The sequence below is a fragment of the Centroberyx affinis genome, unplaced genomic scaffold (assembly GCF_046629955.1).
Source record: "Centroberyx affinis isolate AG114_WGS23_722 - 3 ecotype Tasmania unplaced genomic scaffold, CSIRO-AGI_Caff_v1 ptg003182l_1, whole genome shotgun sequence".
NCBI lineage: Eukaryota > Metazoa > Chordata > Actinopteri > Beryciformes > Berycidae > Centroberyx > Centroberyx affinis.
In genome coordinates, this window is record NW_027281228.1 from 36590 (window position 1) to 56481 (window position 19892).

The 19892-nt window shown below is 43.6% G+C and overlaps 1 protein-coding gene across 3 annotated transcripts in view; it reads left to right on the top strand.

The window, feature by feature from the left end:
• fnbp1l (formin binding protein 1-like) overlaps positions 1 to 19892 on the top strand; it is a 46743-nt gene extending 26851 nt beyond the window's left edge. The window contains exons 2-17 of one of the 3 annotated variants that reach the window (XM_071538008.1): positions 977 to 1092; positions 1851 to 1901; positions 2822 to 2969; positions 4463 to 4525; positions 5645 to 5749; positions 7297 to 7425; positions 7520 to 7666; positions 7885 to 8112; positions 10909 to 11091; positions 13845 to 13859; positions 14673 to 14782; positions 15412 to 15544; positions 16457 to 16551; positions 17124 to 17299; positions 18587 to 18624; positions 19538 to 19892. In XM_071538008.1, the coding sequence (XP_071394109.1) occupies positions 977 to 1092; positions 1851 to 1901; positions 2822 to 2969; positions 4463 to 4525; positions 5645 to 5749; positions 7297 to 7425; positions 7520 to 7666; positions 7885 to 8112; positions 10909 to 11091; positions 13845 to 13859; positions 14673 to 14782; positions 15412 to 15544; positions 16457 to 16551; positions 17124 to 17299; positions 18587 to 18624; positions 19538 to 19678 (1878 nt within the window). In that variant the 3' untranslated portion in view covers positions 19679 to 19892. Of the gene's footprint in view, positions 1 to 976; positions 1093 to 1850; positions 1902 to 2821; positions 2970 to 4462; positions 4526 to 5644; positions 5750 to 7296; positions 7426 to 7519; positions 7667 to 7884; positions 8113 to 10908; positions 11092 to 13844; positions 13860 to 14669; positions 14783 to 15411; positions 15545 to 16456; positions 16552 to 17123; positions 17300 to 18586; positions 18625 to 19537 lie in introns of all 3 variants that reach the window. The other 2 variants (XM_071538009.1, XM_071538011.1) reach the window with 2 other exon arrangements.

The window sequence follows — 19892 nt, forward strand, 5'->3', positions numbered from 1 at the left end:
TTAAAAGTTTTGTTTTTGCAGTACTTGGGAAACTTTATGGGAATTTTGCCGTTTCCGTTCAGCCTTTCTAATCCGAAGCGTCGCAATTTGCATAAAAATGCTCGGATGGAAACTCGGCTGCAGTCGGCCAGCTTGTTTCGTGGCTGTTTTCATGCTCCCGCCTAGGGATGGGAGGATATGAGATTTGATCTTTTATCGCGATAAAAAACACTCAAGATCATTTTGTCTCGGGGAATTTCCATTATCGGGATAATCGGGAATATCCTCACGAGTGACTTGGCGAGTGTCAAAGTAGTACAGTTTGACTCAATGCCAGGTGGACTTTATTTTATATAAAGAACAGACTCACACAATGTTGCTATTTTTTATTTATTTATTTATCCTTTATTTATGCAGGGGGACCTTATAATTTATGATTACCTTATTTAAGATTGTTTGGGTTTTTTTGCATTCATTCTGCTGTCCTTGCTGTACCTGAAAACAAACAGGTTATTCATTTACTGTGCATTTCCAACACATAACTAATTGAACCATGTGAATGCTTGGATATCAGGTTGATAGGTAGATTCTTTTTATTAATGGATTTTTTTCTCTCATTGTGATTACCTGCTGGGTGTTGGCGAGAGTCTGAATCTGTCCTTGTTTGTTTTTCACTAAAAAGGATGTTCACAAAAAAAAGATATGTGTCCTATGATGCAATAAAAATATTTGTTTCTTAACAAAATTAAAGGTAAAGTGATTCCAGTATGTTTTAGTGGCATTTTAAGAGTTTTAAGCATATTTTGGTGATTATCGGGATAATATCGTGAATCGCAATTATTTCGGCCGGGATAATCGTGACCCATAGAAATGACTGCAATGATGGCACCTGATTTTCCCCCAAGCCGTTTTATCAATGTGATGCCGTAACCCCCCCCCTCTCTCTCTCTCTCTCTCTCTCTCTCTCCCCCCTCTCTTTCTTTCTTTCTTTCCTCAGGACCAGTTTGAGAACCTGGACAAGCACACTCAGTGGGGGATTGACTTCCTGGAGCGCTACGCCAAGTTTGTCAAGGAGAGGCTGGAGATAGAGCAGAACTACGCCAAGCAGCTACGGTAGGGACGCGCGCACACACACACACACACACACACACACACACACACACACACACACACACACACACACACACACACACACACACACACTGAGGCAACTCGACAAGCACACACTCCGTCTGCTTCGACTGATTAAAAAGTAGTAGATTCCCAGTAGTTTTCGCTCTCCTGGGTGGTTGTTGGTGTGTGTGTGTGTGTGTGTGTGTGTGTGTGTGTGTGTGTGTGTGTGTTGGATTTCAAAGAGGGAAATCCCTGCAGAGTACATTATACACTGCTACTGCATGTCTGAGGAACGATCAAAGATGCAGCTCTCGTGTATGTGTGTGTGTGTGTTTGTTCTAGTTGTTCTCATTGTTGAAAATGCACACACACACACACACACACACACACACACACACTCTCTTCTGCTTTCTAGTTAAATCATTAACATCCTGCTTTGCTGCAGTCGGTATTGTCAGAGCCTGAGGGAATTGACAGGCAGACACTTTGATGTTTAAATCTTTGATTCATCTTTAATAATACACTCCCTCCTCCCTCTTTCTATATATATATATATATGTGTGTGTGTGTGTGTGTGTGTGCCTGCCTAACCCTCTACTTGTCTGTTTACTTGTCTATTGATCAGTGTCTGAGCCTCTAGCTGTCTGTGTAATTTTTTGTCTTTCTATCCGTCAGTCAGCCTTTTTAATCTCTGTGTCTGCTTCTCTCTCTCCCTCTCTCTCTCTCTCTCTCTTACCCCCTCCCTCCCTTCCTTACAGGAACTTGGTAAAGAAGTACTGTCCCAAACGCTCTAAAGATGAGGAGCCAAGGTGAGCAGAGTCAACAGAGTGCAACAGAGTCGTTCCGCTCACTTCGGTTATTCTGTTTTTACGTTAAGAGCAGAAAAGGCCTGAGACAAAGTGTTTCCTGTGGAAAGAGGATTTGGGCCACATGTTAAAAAGTTCCGGGAGTTTGATCTCACAATTCTGAATTTAAAGTGGGAACAAGTCAGAATTTTGAGTTTAAAGTCAGAATTCTGAGGTCAAAGTCAGAATTCTGAGATCAAAGTCAGAATTCTGAGATCAAAGTCAGACTCCTGAGATCAAAGTTAGAATCCTGAGATCAAAGTTAGAATCCTGAGATCAAAGAGCAGAATTCTGAGATCAAAGTCAGAATTCTGAGATCAAAGTTAGAATCCTGAGATCAAAGAGCAGAATTCTGAGATCAAAGTCAGAATTCTGAGATCAAAGTTAGAATCCTGAGATCAAAGTTAGAATCCTGAGATCAAAGAGCAGAATTCTGAGATCAAAGTCAGAATTCTGAGATCAAAGTTAGAATCCTGAGATCAAAGTTAGAATCCTGAGATCAAAGAGCAGAATTCTGAGATCAAAGTCAGAATTCTGAGATCAAAGTTAGAATCCTGAGATCAAAGAGCAGAATTCTGAGATCAAAGTCAGAATTCTGAGATCAAAGTTAGAATCCTGAGATCAAAGTTAGAATCCTGAGATCAAAGAGCAGAATTCTGAGATCAAAGTCAGAATCCTGAGATCAAAGTCAGAATCCTGAGATCAAAGAGCAGAATCCTGAGATCAAAGTCAGAATCCTGAGATCAAAGTCAGAATCCTGAGATCAAAGTCAGAAAAATTGACACAAGTCAGAATTCAGACTTCCGTCACCCGCACTCTCATCATCATTCCGGTACCGTTGATTTTACCGTGTGTGTGTGTGTGTGTGTGTGTGTGTTGTCCAGGTTCACATCCTGCCTGTCATTCTACTCCATCCTGAATGAGCTGAATGACTATGCGGGTCAGAGGGAGGTGGTGGCCGAGGAGATGGGCCACAAGGTCTACGGCGAGCTGATGAGGTACAGCCAAGACCTCAAAGCCGAGAGGAAACACGTGAGTACGCGCCACGTTTCCCACAATCCCCATCGCTTTCTGTTGCAAAGTCTTTCTTTTTACCGAAGATGTTGGAAGTGATTTTTCCATCGGCCTTTCCCTCCTTCCACCCTCTGCCGTTAGATACTCTGAAAGCTTTATCTCAGTTTGCTCTGGAAGAACAGAACCTCTTCCTGTTTTGTGCCGTAAAGCAATCCAGCAGATTTCCCGCCAAATCCGACCTGGTGGCTCACAATGGAAAATGCAGTGTAGAAGCTGTTGATCTTCTCAGCAGGGTTCCTACGCAGGTCTGGAAAGTCTGGAAAAGTATTAAAAATGAATAGTTTGGGAATTTGAAAAAATGGCTGGAAAAGTATGGAAAATGTTGCGGTTCAGGTCCGATACACACATGATTCTAGCTTTTATGTTGTTGTAGAGCCACTTTGAGTCCACAGTTTTTGTTGATGTGAAGAATAATGTTCAGATAGAGGATTATGCATTATGTCAAATACCGACCAAAATCAAATCCAGTCAAGAACATAGGGTCTGGGAAAAATCTGGAATTTTAAAATGGAAACCGTGTAGGAACCCTGCCAATCATCTCACATATTCTGATATTTGTGGCTGTGAAGAACAATCTTCATCTATACAGTGATGTGACCTAGTTAGCAGGGGCAAGATGTCTGTCTGCGTAAATCATATTGAACACCAGACAAAATCTTCAAAACAAATCAAGGTCTGGAAAAAGTATGGAATTTTTTTAATTGAAAATGTGTAGGAACCCTGTCTCAGAAATAGTCTCGTTGGTTTCCGATAATTATATTAACGTCTGAATCTGTGGTAGTGATTTATCGATATTAAAATGTTACACATGGCAGACAGTCAAAGACAAATTCCAGTTTACCGGTGTATAATAAAGTTATCTTAATTGTATGGACATTGCTTATCTCTCTATAGGACCACAGCTAGGGTTGAACCCGTGATAGTGGGATATTTCCTCAGTACAATTTCCTGATCTTTTGTTTTCCTATTACCTCCCACCTGAAAACTGTTGATTTTTCCTGAGTCATTTGGGTATTCATTTCTAGCTTTACGTAACCCGACTTTGCGTCCCAACCCAGGCTTTAAATTGTACATCTTATCTTTTCAGCATGGACTTTTCTAACCAGATCTGCAAATCATTTGCTGCTTCCAGCTTCTGTTATGTTTAGTTATATATAGGTTTCAGCCTATTCCTATGGAGGATTCAGTCTCAGTGTGTCATTTTACTGCGAGGGTCAATGAACTCTAGTAAATCTGTGCCTCTGGTCTCAGCCCTTTGTTTTCCTAGAGGTTTGATATTGTGTTGCATGTAGCTGTGGCTGCCATGTATGTTTTTATATCCGATATATTGGTTTGTTTGTGTGTGCATTCAATTTTTCTATATTTATGTGTGTTTTCCTGTGTTTTCCCGTGTCTACATGGTTTCTTTTGTGTGTGTGTGTGTGTGTGTGTGTGCATGTGTGAACGAGCAGCATCTACAGGAGGGCAGGAAGGCCCAGCAGTATTTGGATCAGTGCTGGAAACAGATGGACAACGTAAGTAAGGGAGGGAGGGGGGGAGGGAGAGGGAGGGATGGAGAGAGGGATCTGGTGTAAATATTCCCTATAAGGAACAGCCAGCACTACCGATTTCCTATTTGTTTGTATGAGGAATGCAAGCAATGCTAACAAAGGTAACTGCAGGGCAAATGCTGATTAATCGTTTCCCCTATAATATAATAACAAACGCCTAGTGAAGAAAGAACAGCATCCTGAAATGAATACACCAAAAGTCGTGATATGTTTTCCTATCAAAAGGAGTGTTGAATGCACCTTTTATAGTGTGCTGTCCCAAGTAAATACACTGTGTAATATTGAAGCTTTTGTTCCTGAGTGTGAAAAGACAGCAGGGCCCTTCTCTCTTCTTCCTGGCCCACTGCCTGGTCTACAGGGACCAGGGACAGGGCCAAGACACACACACACACACACACACACACACACACACACAGATTTTAGTGTACACCAGGCCTTTCCAAAGCAAGGCCTGTGGGCCACATTTGGCCCTTGACAACCTTCTTTTTGGCTCCCAGATGGCTCCAGAGTGAGATCACCTATTACATTTGTCCAGTTTGGACGCAATCAAATCTCATCTGAGGAGTTATTTTTGAGATAACCTGCTCATTATAAGTCATATTCACAAACACCACAATTGCGTAAGACCTAAAAAGTTAAAGGCTACATATTAAATTTAATTTTTTGTTGTTTTATGTCACATTACTTAAAAAAAAAAAAAAAAAAAAAAGAATGATTTTTTTGGTGTGTGGTCTGTATATCTTTAATAGTGACTACCTAGTGACTGCACTGCACTGTAATGTCTCAGCTATTCTCTGTGTTTCCTTCACTGCTAATGCAACCCAGATGGGCTGGCAGGAAGGAAACTATCTCTCTCTCTCCGTCTAGCTCTGTCTCTCTCTCTCTCCTCTGTTTTCGCCTCTCTCCCTCTTCCCCTACATCTCTCTTTCCCTCTCTCGCCCCCATTCGGCTTTTTTTTTTAAATTTTTTTTTTTTTTTTTTTTTTTTCTCCTCTTTGACCGAAAACGATGAGACAAAACTCGTATTAACAACTGTGCCCTCTGTTTGTTTCCCCTCCTTCGCTCTTTCCTTCTCTCCGTCCAGAGTAAAAAGAAGTTCGAGAGGGAGTGCAGGGAGGCGGAGAAGTCCCAGCTGAGCTACGATAGGCTGGATAATGACATCAACGCCACCAAGTCGGAGGTGGAGAAGGTAGGGAGGTCCCACCTGCTGACCGTCTCTATTCTGCTGCTTCATATTCATCTCATGATATTAAATCCATATTACAGTGTGGAGAAGTCGATAACGAAAAGCATCTCGCTGCCCTGATGCTTCACATTTTTGACTTTAACTTGGTAGCGCATAATTGATGTCTGTAACCTTTAAATTATAGCTCTTCTTTTTTCTCCCCCCACACTTACTATGTAATTAGACTTAATGGATTTAGTTAGTTTGGAGGAAAATAATCCATTCCAAATAGAGCTCACATCAGAGTGCAGCATCCCGCATTCCATATAACCGTTTATAACTGCACATGATTTTTTACTAAATACACCGCAGACATGGACATGAGTGGAGATGTATTGGACGTTTACCCTGATGTCCATATCCCACTACTATGATTGGAGAGCGGTTTGTGTGTTTGTGTGTCAAGAGAGGAGAGGAGAGGAGGAGAGGAGACAAGGAGACGAGAGGAGAGGACAGGAGACAAGGAGAGGAGAGGAGACAAGGAGAGGAGGAGAGGAGACAAGGAGAAGAGAGGAGAGGACAGGAGGAGAGGAGAGGACAGGAGACAAGGAGAGGAGAGGAGACAAGGAGAGGAGAGGACAGGAGACAAGGAGAGGAGGAGAGGAGACAAGGAGAGGACAGGAGACAAGGAGAGGAGATGAGAGGAAAAGAGATGAGGGAGGAGAGGAGGAGACAAAAGGAGAGGAGGAGAGGAGACAAGGAGAAGAAAGGAGAGGACAGGAGGAGAGGAGAGGACAGGAGACAAGGAGAGGAGGAGAGGAGACAAGGAGAGGACAGGAGACAAGGAGAGGAGATGAGAGGAAAAGAGAGGAGGAAGGAGAGGAGGAGACAAAAGGAGAGGAGGAGAGGAGACAAGGAGAAGAGAGGAGAGGAGATGAGGAGACAAGGAGAAGAGAGGAGAGGACAGGAGGAGGGGAGAGGACAGGAGACAAGGAGAGGAGATGAGGAGAGGAAAAGAGAGGAGGAGACAAAAGGAGAGGAGACAAGGAGAAGAGAGGAGAGGACAGGAGGAGAGGAGAGAGGAGAGGACAGGAGACAAGGAGAGGAGGAGAGGACAGGAGACAAGGAGAGGAGATGAGGAGAGGAGAGGAGAGGAGGAGACGAAAGGAGAGGAGTAGAGGAGACAAGGAGAACAGAGGAGAGGACAGGAGACAAGGAGAGGAGGAGAGGAGAGGACAGGAGACAAGGAGAGGAGAGAGGAGAGGAAACACGGAAAGGAGAGCAGGAGAGAGGAGAGGAGATGGTTCTAAATTCTAGTTAAAGCAAATTTTTTAACTTTACCTTCAGTGTTTCGATTTTAGTTTTTTTGTTTTTTTAAGATGTTCAAGGCATAGAACCATATGATCTGACATGTTTAGATTTTGCCTTGTGGTTTGTACTGGACTCCAGGCTAGACCAGCAGTCTCTGAGGCATCCTCTAACGTGCATCCTAATAAAGTAGAAACCGCCGAACCTCCGCCCCCCCCCCCAACACATAAGATAACATTGGCATCCATGTCATGGCTCTCCAGGCCAAATCCCAGTTCTACCTGCGGACCCACATGGCCGACGAGAGCAAGAACGAGTACGCCGCCCAGCTGCAGAACTTCAACGCCGAGCAGTGGAAGCATTTCAACAACGCCATCCCGCACATCTTCAAGGTGAGACGGCGTTGTACCGCAAAAAACTCAGCAGAAATCGTCCTTTTTTTTCCCTCTCGTTTTAAAATCCTCTCCCTCCCTCCCTCCGCCGTAGAATCTGCAGGCCATGGACGAGCGGCGGACGGTGAAGCTGGGAGAGACGTACCGGAGCTTCGCCGAGGTGGAGAGGAGGGTCGTCCCCATCATCTCCAAGTGCCTGGAAGGGATGGTGTCCGCCGCCAAGGCCGTGGACGAGCGGAGGGTACGCGCTGGGGGGGGGGGGGACGAGGGAGGGAGGGAAGGAAGGAGGGAGAGAGAGGAGAGTTAGTTTAAAAAAATGTCTGGAGGGGAATGGTCGCTACTAGGGAAGGATGGAGAAGGAGCGAAGGGAAGGGTGCGCCTCTCTTTACTCTCTCTCTCTCTCTCTCCCTCTCTCTCTCTCTCTCTCTCCTTTCACCTTCTCCCCTCCCTCCCTCCCAGGACTCGTCCATCGTGGTGGAGTCCTTCAAGTCGGGCTTCGACCCGCCGGGCGACTTCCCCTTCGAGGACTTCAGCCAGAACCTGAGCAGGACGGGCTCCGACGGGACGATCAGCGCGACGCCCAAAGGAGAGCGAGACAGAGAGGGGGGCCCGGGGCCCCGACCCGACCCCAAACACCCCATGGGCAAAGCCAAGAACAAGCTCTGGCTGTTCGGGAAGAAACCAAAGGTACAGTGCGAGGGGGCCGGGTCGCTCATAAGCTTACTTACTCTCTCCTTTACTTACTTTCCACTGGAATTTGTCTAATGAAGCAGAAATGCCATAAACTAACCAAATTAACATGACATCACATACACCCACTACATCGGGGCATAGGAGTCTGACTCATCATCATCATCATTTTTAAAAGTAAAAAAATAAAAAAAAAACTGACAGTAGGTTGAGATATTTGCACTGGTTTCCATTGCAAATCAAGTTTTTTTTTTTCAAGAATTTTGTTGAATCTAGTATCATGTTATTGATACCAGTGGAGTGATCTGCCTTATTGTTTCAAAAAAATAAAAAAAATATTTAAGTAAGTGAAACTGCATTGGAAACCAGTGGAAGTATGTGACCCCATCATTTTTCACGTTTTAAGAAAAAGGAAAAAAAAAAGATTTTAAGACAGAATATGAGACTAGAGCAGCTCTCTCTCTCTCTCTCTCTCTCTCTCTCTCTCTCCCTCCCTCTCTCAATTCAATTCAATTCAAATGAGCTTTATTGGCATTAAATACAACAGTATCTGTTGCCAAAGCAAAACTGATAATCAAGAAAAAGTAGCAATAATAACAACAAAGATAACTGAACAATAGAAAGTTCAAGTATTCAATTGCACACAAAGGAAAAAATGGAAAATATTTAGGTCAGTTCTCCTGTCTCAGGTTTGCACAGCATGTTATATAAACAGCAGCTAGTGTGGCTCACTCACGTTTTTTCTCCAAGGATATAAAGGAGTTTTTTTGTCAGGAGGAAGTTTTTACACGTATTTTGGAGTTTGGAGAAATATTTCTCTCTCACATTTTCATACCTGGTGCAGTTCAGAGGGAAGTGCAGCTCTGTCTCCACCTCCGCCTGTGAGCAGAGTGAACACAGCCACTCCTCTCTCTCTCTCTCTCTCTCTCTCTCTCTCTCTCTCTCTCTCTCTCTGTATCATATCCCGTCTCCCTCCACCGTGCGCTACCTAATAAAAACAGAAACGGGCAGCACTCTCTATGACGACCATATCTTTAGTGCACTTAAGCGCACTCTATCCGGAATCATAATCCAATCATATTTCTGTACCATGCTTAACGGCACAACCTCTGAGACAACGGGTCATAAACATTTCATAGGAGGCTTGTACTTAGAATTCACTCTAAGATGCGTCTGGCATAATACATCAGCGGGCATTACGTATTCATATTAGCATTATTAATGAGTAGAATTCCTTACAGATGTGGAAAGTGCCTTTTTAAAAATAGTTTTGAAACACCAGCATCACTCACATGGGTTCACACTCATTTGGCCGATACAGTCATGTCACTATCTAGAAGTCATGTGAGGAACAAAGCACCCATCCCTCCCTCATGGTTAGTCACTGCAGCTATGCTCCATAATAAAATCCCCACCCTGCAGCTGAGCAACACACAGACGGGAGCTTTTACAGCCTGGACACGCGTCTTTTTTTTTTTTCCACCCCTCCGTCACCCTCTTTCTCTCTCCCTTTTTCCGGCTCTCGGCGGCACCGATTTGTTAAGGAAAGCGTATACAAATTAGCGGCCGCTGTTTTAATGTTGTTTGTCTCTCTCTCTCTCTCTCTCTCTCTCTCTCTCTCTCTCTCTCTCTCTCTCTCTCACGCCCTGCTCGCATTCTCGGTCAGTTTTCCAGCAGGAGGTTTCTGTCACCTCTCTGCCGTTTTCCACTCCTTGGACCTTGCCCTCTTCATAAAGGACCATGCGGGTTAATCATTACCCCCCGTCCGCCTCGCGTAACCGGGAACCCGATGGATAGGGTGTGTGTGTGTGTGTGTGTGTGTGTGTTGCGTGTATATGCATATGTGTGTGTGTGTGCGTGTCTACCCGGATACTAGTTTGACTGATTAATACAGGGCTCCTCCCACTGGAATTTATGGAATGTCATGGAATTTTAGAGAGTCGGGGGAATTTGATCGATTCTCTGTGGAAGTCGGGGAATATCGGGGCATTTTACAAGTAGAAAATGTAGAAAAAGAACATTAACAAATCAGGAAGGAAACAATGTTTTAGGTCATGGAAGCTCTCTTTTTTATTTTATTTTATTTTTTTTTTATTTAACCTTTATTTAATAATAATAATAATAATAATAAACTTTATTTCTATAGCACCTTTCATACAAGAACTGTAGCTCAAAGTGCTTTACAACAAAGAAATTAAATGCACCAAGTGCCTCACATAAAACTTGATAATAACAGTGAAAATAAGATAAAGATGAGAATAGAACACATAGAATGCATCTTCACATGAAAATAGACATAGAATGAGCATAAAAACAGGGATGGAATGGCATAATTAATGTAAAATAAGGTAGAGAATAAAACCCACTTGATAATAGTAGTAAAAATAAAGTTAAAACCAGGAAAAGCCTCATTAAGATTAAAAATCTCTTTATCAAGTGTCCTACCTCTCTGATTTAGTCATGAAAAGTCGTGGGAGAGTCCTTTTACATCGGGGCAACGGTGGGAACCCTGTTAATAACGTCCATGTAAGCTGATATTATTATTACATAATGATATATGCCGTTTCACCCATAATAGCTGCTGTTCCAAAGAGGTTAAATACCAGTCAATTAAAAAAAATCTGCACGTTTTTTTCTACATTCTAGGAACTGAACCGATTCTCTCCAAGCCAAGACTCAAAGCTATAATTAAATTTGAGGGAAATAATTTTTTTTTCACGACGCAAATCCGAAGAACGTGCAGCCCTGACCTCTGACTTTGTCCTCTCTTCCTCCCCCCCCCCCCACCGCCAGTCCCCTTCCTCCTCTCCTCCCCCTCCACCTCCCTCCTCCTCCTCCTCCTCCTCCTCCTCCTCCCGGCCCGCCGCCCACCTCCCCCCTCCGCCCCGGTTCAGCTCCGACCCCGTGGGCTACTGTCTGTCTGAGATAAAGACCACAGTACCCAGACTTCCCGCCTTGAGGGGCCTGAGGAGAGGGGTGAGCCAGGAAGTAGTGTCCTGTTTGGAGTGTGATGGGTTGATGTGGTTTTCGGTTTTGATTAGTTTCTTTCCGGGGGCGTCTGCAGGTTGAAATGTCTTAAATCAGTGGTTCTCAACCTTTTTCATATCAAGGGCCCCTAATTTAGTCCACATTAGGGGCCCCATTTGTTGAGATTTTGTCTCTCGGACCCAAATCTGGGAATATTTTTATTGTCAGATATGATTCTGTCCAGAATTCCATGACTATCTGTATTGTAGGTAGACAGTGAAACTATGATCAAAATGACAAAATAATTAAGTTTAACAATTCATCAATTTGCCCCCTGGAATGCCCTCAAGGACCCCTGGTGGTCCCCGGACCCCACGTTGAGAACCACTGTCGTAAATGATCTAAACTCGAGGCCTCGAAAGTTCTTGAATACAGTTAAATGAAGCTTTTTAAGTCTTAAATTCTTAAAAATCTTTAAAAAAAAAGTCTGAAACATGAAACTTGCAGACGCCCTGTTCTACCGTTTCTCTCCTTTCACTCCTTCTGTGTCTGTCTGTCTTTCTTGTCCCATCCTTGTTCCCTCTCTCATTTCTTTTTCTCTTTCTTCCTATTCCCCTCCCCTGTGATTCCTCCTCTCCCTTCATTCCCGAGACAGGTTTTCGCTCCAATCACAAGCCTTGAGGATCCTTGGTGATTGACAGTGTGTTATGTGTGTGTGTGTGTGTGTTTGATTAGTGTGGGGAAGGATTCAGCGGGTTTTGGCGTTTTGCGATTGCCGTGGTGTGTGTGTGTGGGGAGGGAGGGGCCCGAAATCGCTGCATCAGGTGTTTGCCTGATGTTGGCCCTGGCTCTAGTTTGCTCTGGTGTGTGTGTGTGTGTGTGTGTGTGTGTGTGTGTTCGCGGGCCTCTGCTAACACTGTGTCAGTACGCTGTGAAGCAGAGCTGTCCTCGTCGATAACGCCCCGACTCGGTGCCGAGCCAAAACTCTGACTGGCTTTTGCTCCTATCGGTTCTGTCAGCAGCCATCTGTGATTGGCCCGGTCTTTTAAGTAGCCGGTTTAATCTGTCTAATGGCCGTCAGAGGAACCGGCTGACACAGGGACTGGCTGACACAGGGGCTGGCTGACCGCCGGACTGACTGACTGGCTGATGCACTGACTATCTGACAGGGTTCCTGCTGCTCATGGCCTTTCTGGACATTAAAGGAAAAATCCACCCTCAGATACTCTTCTATTGCCAGATTGTGCCGTCTCGTCTGCTTCTACTTCACTTAGGGGGTTTTCACACCTGCGCTTTTAGTCCGGACTCTGGTTCGTTTTCCCCCTCGGTGCGATTCGTTTGGGCAGGTGTGAACACAGTAATCGCACTCGGGTGCGGACCAAAACAACCGCACCGAGACCCTTTAGAGGAGGCGGTCTCGGTCCGGTCCCGAACGAACTCTGGAGCGGTTCGTTTGTGGCGGGAACGTGATCCGACCTCGATCCGACCCAACTACCAGGTGGACTCAATTTACTCCGCAAGTTTGAGCTAAACGGCTCCTGTAGCCAGGTATAGCAGGTATAGCAGGTATAGCAGGTACAGCAGGTATAGCAGGTATAGCAGGTATAGCAGGTATAGCAGATATAGCAGGTATAGCAGGTACAGCAGGTATAGCCAATATAGCATTTTCAAGACATTTCCTCGAAGTGCATTCCGCATTCTGCTGGTACAGTTTTGCCTTGTATATTGCCCAGATAATAAACAGTTATGAGCAAATGCCAACTCTGCCGTTGCTCCATGTCTCGTAGCAATGTGCACTAGTCCAGAACACAGGACCTTCTTCCTGTATTGACTTTCCTGCTCCCGCCCCAGACACATCTGACCAATAAGCGGAGTGAACGTTCTCACGTGGTTTGTAGTGACGCATTTTGGTTCGCTTGGATTTTTTTTTTTGTGAAAAGAAACCGAACCAAGGGGAAAACGCTCCAAGGTTACAAACTCATCAACTGATTCGGACCAGAGCAAACGAACTATAGGTGTGAAAACGCCCTAAATGATTTCCTATATTTCCCAGAATGCCTTTCGACAGCCTCCAGAGAACGTCTGTGAAGATGTTGCATTCAACTGTGGGTTACACATGGAGGCGGAGAGCACAACAGTGACGGGAATAAGAAAAAAAATATGCCTTGAAGCATAGCCAGTAGCTGTTTTTTTTTTTTTTTTTGGTCACTGCATAATTTATTTCATACTTTCATACTTTTTTTTTTTATTGCTGTTCTGGCAACAATTACATATACCTCCAGTTCGGAATATGTACAGAACCACTTTTTCCTTAGTTTTTTTGAACTACCTTAACAAAACACAAAAACAGCAGGAGTCACAACTTTACAGACATGATACATAACAAACAGAAAAAAAAACCCACACACACCACCAGGCTGACATAATTACATTCAAATTACTAGGGCATGCTGTAGTCAGTTCCAATGTTGTTGCCAGTAGCTGTTATTAACAGTGTTCAAGTGTTGTGCGGTGGACTTTTCCTTTAATAAACAAGGAAGGAATGCAATTATTAGGCCATGGAGGCACTCTGACTTATGGAATGTTATGAAATTTGACATTAGGGCCACAGTGGGAACCCGTATCAGACTAACTGACGATCTGACTGACTTTAACGACATGACTGAATATCTGGCTGGCTGTCTTGCTGACTGACTGATGACTAACAAGCTTCCCATGTTGTCTGTCTCTTTAACTTGCATGGCTAATGCATTACGGCTCAGTGGTCGGTCAAGATGGTAAGTGGGTGTGTGTGTGTGTGTGTGTGTGGAGTTAATAAGTAGACCCAGCAGTGTAGGTGTTAGTGCATGTCTCCTCACCATATAGGCCTATAGGAACTACCGGTATGACCATAGACGCCTCCCTATAAGATCCAGTATGGAAACCCAGTAGTAATAGTTATCGGTCCTTTCCCCAGTTACAAGTAGTTGTTTTCCCGCTCTCTATCAGATATAATGACTAGATTAATGCTCTAAAACTGTGTTGCACCCACATATAATTAGAGTCAGAATTCGCTACTTTTAGATGAATAATTCTTGAGGTTTTGTGTGTGTTCACCAGGTAAGGTACCAAGATGTGTATTGCCACTCGAGTTTTAAAGTCAACTCCAGTATGCTGTGTTTGTACTTAAGATAAGATGGAACTTACATGATCCCCGTGGGAAAATTGGCAAATCTGACATGAAGGATTAACGGTTATTGATTCTAAATGAGATGTTCCCTACATATCCTGGAAAGCTTTCGTGCAGCATTCAGTTCTTTAAAGTAATCATTTCTCATTTTCATAGACAAGATAAATGTCGGTTGTACTTTCTTTTGCCAACACAATAGTGATTCATCCTCTATCCAGTTCATGAAAGCTTTTGCTGTTCTAAACACCCGGTGTCTGGTAGGTCTTTCCTGTGGTAAAATCCATCCACACCGTCCAATTAAACTAATCTTCATACCATGTTTTTATATCTCCCAGACTCCCTCCCTCAACGCTACAGAGTTAGGAAGGATTCAGTGTAGCGCTCGTAGAAATATTAATGCTGTCCCCCCCCCCCCCAGCAGGCTCCGTCCCTGGAGGATTTCAGCCACCTACCCCCGGAGCAGAGGAGGAAGAGGCTGCAGCAGAGGATCGACGAGCTCAGCAAGGAGCTCCAGAAAGAGGTGGATCAGAGGTACGGCACTGGTGCTAGCTTAGTCCTAACCATACACTGCAAAAAAAAACCCCCAAAAAACAGTCCATCTTAACAAGTCATCTCCTGTTCAGTCTGAGGTTCATTTGTTCAACTGTCAGTGTCTTGAAACCAAGCAGAATAAAGACTCTTGATCGCGCTTGATTTAAGAATTCTTTTGAGGCAACTTGATCAGTATTGGAAAGTTATCCCATCCCTCATCCCATTGGCAGATTTTTTTCCACTTTAACAAAAGATTTTAACACTCAAAGCTAGATGAAATGACTTGTTAAGAAGGATCTCGCTTGCATCACTGTCTGGCTTTAACCCCTAACCCTTATCCCTTAAGCACAGCACTAACCACCAGCAAGGAGCTTCAGCAAGAGATGGGGCAATCTGAAGCTATGATGCAACTATTGCAGCAACCGCCTGTTGCCTTCAGTAGGGATGACTGATTGGCAACTGGGATGAAAATCACCGTGTGGGCAACAAGGGCCAAAAGTTGTTTTTGGGCACAAAGCACCAAGGATAAGCACCGTGTTAATGTGGATGTTCATCACTTGTTAGTATGATGTGCATATGATTGGTAAGACGTGTCAAATCCCGTGTGTGTGTGTGTGTGTGCCCGTCAGAGATGCCCTGAACAAGATGAAGGACGTCTATGAGAAGAACCCTCAGATGGGAGACCCCAGCAGCCTGCAGCCCAAAATATCAGAGACCATGTGCAACATGGAGAAGCTGCGCTCCGAAATCCACAAGAACGAGGTACGGAGGGTCGGGAATCGCTAGGTGAATTGAGTTTGGGAATGAGGAAGTAAAGACATCTACAGCCTGAAAAAATCAGAGACTGTGTGTAAGATGGAACAACATCGGTCTGAGGGAGGACAGAGAGGGAGTAAGAGTTTCAGAGATCAGCTTTTTTTTTCTCCTTCCTGGAGAGTTTTATCTAATTCCTCATCTACACAGCCTCTGGCAGTGGTGAACTGGTGCTGATGGTAGTGCCACCTCCTGGTCAACTGGAGTAACTGCACTCTGGCCAGGCACAGGACCCGACTGAGAGCCTCATTTGGAGGAATAATGTCTTAACCCTCATCCTACCAACATATTTAACATACAAGGACTACCGACTGGGGTCCCTGGGGACCCCAAGAGTAAAACTACTGTAAGAAACAACCATCATAGCAAAATGTTAACTTCTGCATCTGTGTCTGTCTCCTTCAAAATGACTGTGCCCCTACCCCCCCTGATAGTGTGTGATACTTTAAATTAGGACCCATGGCAAACATAAGCTCAATAAATAGTTCTATCTAATAAAACTGCATAGGCAGAATTGGGTGCTTTTGACTGGGGTCCCCCAGGAGCCCAATACATTGGTGTTTTTAAAAAGCACTAATTAAAACAGAAGCAGAAAACAATGATATGAAGTCATTAGGAACAAATTGATTGACAAAGTCATGAAAAATTGGAATGATAGAATAAAGCACCTGTGAGATATGACAAAAAGTATCGCTCTGGGGTCTGCGGGTACCCCAGAGGTAGGATGAGGGTTAAACAGTGTGTGTTCAACACTGCATTGCATCCTATGAATTATCCACTGTTTCTTTCTTACTCAGTAACATAATAGTCTCTCTCTCTTTCTTTCTCTCTCTCTCTTTCTTTCGTTCTTTCCGTCTCCAGTCCTGGCTATCGGAGGTAGAGGGAAAGCAGAGCTCCAGAGGAGACAGAAGACACAGCGCCGACAACCACCATCACACTCCTCAGGGCAGAGAGAGGTACACCCACACACACATACCTTCACAGACAACACCCATTTACACACATAGAGAGAGAGAGGCAGAAAGTTGGTACAATGTAAGGATTTAAACATCAGGTAGTGATGGATGACATGTAAGTAGGTTGCAGTAATCAGATTACAGAATCAAAGCATTTCTTTCTTATATCCATTTTGGAGTCTTTACCAGTAATTCATCTTTGAATATCTCTACAAAATAGCAAACCCAGTCTGTAAACATGTTCTCATTTTGTCATACTGTAATTTGTTTTGGATTGGTGTGATCAACAAACATCACATGGTGGATATCTCATTATGGAACCAAATTCTTCATTTGGTAACTGTAATCTGTAACAGATAGTGAAAACAACACTGATTAGATTGCAGGTATTACATAACAAATTACATTTTGAAAGTAGATGCTGTCTGAATCATCACTAACATTCCTGCCGATATTCCCAATTTCCCCATGGTGATCGTTTAACTTTCTCTTTATCTTATCTTACCAAGCAGCAGTGCTGTATTTTAGTTATGCAAATTCAAAACCGGTCTGTGCCGCCTCTTCCCATGTAGTCCTGAGGGCAGTTATACAGATGACACCAGCCAGGAGCACCACACGCCCCACCACCACTCCAGCCCCCCGCAGCCCGGACCCCCCAACCCGGACCCCCACGAGTTCGACGACGAGTTCGACGACGACGACCCGCTGCCCGTCATCGGACACTGCAAGGCGCTCTACTCCTTCGACGGTAAGGACGCCGGGGGTGCAATACGGCGGGAATCTCCCAGCAGCCGCGGGTGGCGCCATCTTGGAGGATTGGCTGTGTGGAGACAGCGGCTAAAGTTATAACAGCCAGGACAGAGAAAGAGAGATATCTGAAAAAAGATTCAAAAAAATGTTTGAACCTATAACAACTGAGCTAGAAAAAGTGAGATATCTGAAAAGATACAAGCCATTTGGTGTGGTAAAAGGTAAAAGTTACTGTGAGTAAACTGTCTTGTCTTTAGCCCTAGTTTCTACTTCAAAAAAGCACGTAGCTTGAGAAGAGTCAGCTCAGTTAACCTGAACACACTGTTGGTTTTTAGCTTTGTTAGCCAGCTAACTAGCCAGCAGGCTAACTTAGAAAAAGCACTATGTTAATGCTAGCATGCAAAAACTAGCCAGTACTAGCTACTAGCCACCTAATGTTATCTACTACTTATCTCCTACTATCTATGTGTTATCTACTGTGCAAATCAAATGTGTATACAATAATAATAATAACTTTTTCATATTTATATATATAGCTTGATATAGCTTTATTTATATAGCACTTTTAAAAACAAAGTTACAAATTGCTTTCGATAAAATAAAATAAAGGATAAGAAGAGTAACAGTTACAAAGAAGAGTAACAGTTACAAATAATACAATACTTGCATACTTACATACTTGTTTTAATTGATAGTTTTTTGTATCTTTTATCTTTTATTAACTGTACTTATATACTTGTTTGAATTGATTGTTTTCTTTTATTGTATTTTTATTATTATTTTATATCTTTTATACTCGACATCATTGTAAATGAGGGCCAACCCTCAATGATTTTCTCGAGTTTAAATAAAGGTAATAATAATAATAATAATAATAGTAATAAAACGGTGACAGTTAGTTTATGGTTAGCTAGCTAACCATAGCTAACTGACATGATCTAACACAAAATCAGCCAGATGTATCAGTGACAAATTGATCAGTCTCCAGTCAAAAACAGCACAGAAATTAACCATGTCTAGTGGATATTGTTGAGATGGCCGAGTATGGCCAATATGGCTGCCAAAAAGCACGTTATGTCTTGTGAAAGCCCTCTATTCTGGATTATATAACAGTATATTCTATTTTATTTGCGTTTCTCCTAATAAGATAAGAGGCTATCCTGGTCATTGTAAACAGGATATCATGTTTATGTACCACAAATATTGATCTCGACACACAAATATTGATCTTGGTGTGTGTGTGTGTGTGTGTAATCTCACTCACTGTGGTTTGTTTGACTCTCAGGTCAGAACGAGGGGACGTTGGTGATGGCAGAAGACGAGGTGATGCAGCAACACATTACATTTTTCAGCTGTTTTGAATTATCTCTTAATAGTTCTTCTCATTTATTATTTTGCTAATCATTTTGTGTTGAAGATGCACATTTAACTTCAGCGGTGATATCATGACATACATTTTAAAATTTGATTTGGCTTTGATGGTCAACTTATACATTAAGTGATGAGAACACAGACACCAAAATCATCCATGTGTCCCCGGTAGATCATTTGCTCCAGTGCTCCATGCTAACACTTTAGCATCCACTATGTTGAGTGATAGCAGGCTCCATGCTAACACTTTAGCATCCACTATGTTGAGTGATAGTAGGCTCCATGCTAACACTTTAGCATCCACTATATGTTGAGTGATAGTAGGCTCCATGCTAACACTTTAGCATACACTATGTTGAGTGATAGTAGGCGACTAGCTACCACGTATTCATCCACTGCTCAATGATTTTTAGCTGTATCCCATCATCCACCTTCACTTCCTACGGAAACAAGGAAAGTAGTCCCTGCTATTTCAAAACAGTACATTATTTTGATATCAGATTTTGTGTACATTTTGCTAATCTGCACACAAACTGTCACATTTAGCTGCATATCATTTAAAATTACTTAGCATTTAGCTTTAGAGCTGCTATGAGTTCTCCTTTTTTCACTTTTGAGATAATGCTAGATACCTAGTATCACTCAATATAGTGTATGCTAAAGTGTTAGCATGGAGCCTGCTATCACTCAGCATAGTGTATGCTAAAGTGTTAGCATGTAGCACCAGAGCCAATGATCTACCAGGGACACATGGATGATTTTGGTGTCTGTGTTCTCATCACTTAACGGTTAAGCTTACTAATGAGCCGATCCTCCCCAAAACTCAGTGTACCTTTAATAACCGGTCATTCCCCATTGGCTCCAGGTGCTGTACATCATAGAGGAGGACAAAGGAGACGGCTGGACCAGGGCGAGGAAGCAGAGCGGAGAGGAGGGCTACGTTCCCACCTCCTACGTCGAAATCACCATGGAGAAGAACAGCAAAGGTGCCGTCACCTACATCTGAAGCTCCACCGCACTCTCTCTCCTTTTCAGCCGTCTCTCCCCCCCCCCCCCCCCCTCTCCTTCTCTCCCTCTCTCCATCCCGCTTGCTCTTTCCCTCTCAAGATGACACTGGGAAAGGAGACGCGACATCCATCCCGAACACCCGGACGTTCGTCTGTCTCCCCGTTCTCCCCATCCCGTCTCTCCATCCTTCTATCCCCTCCGCTCCTCTACCC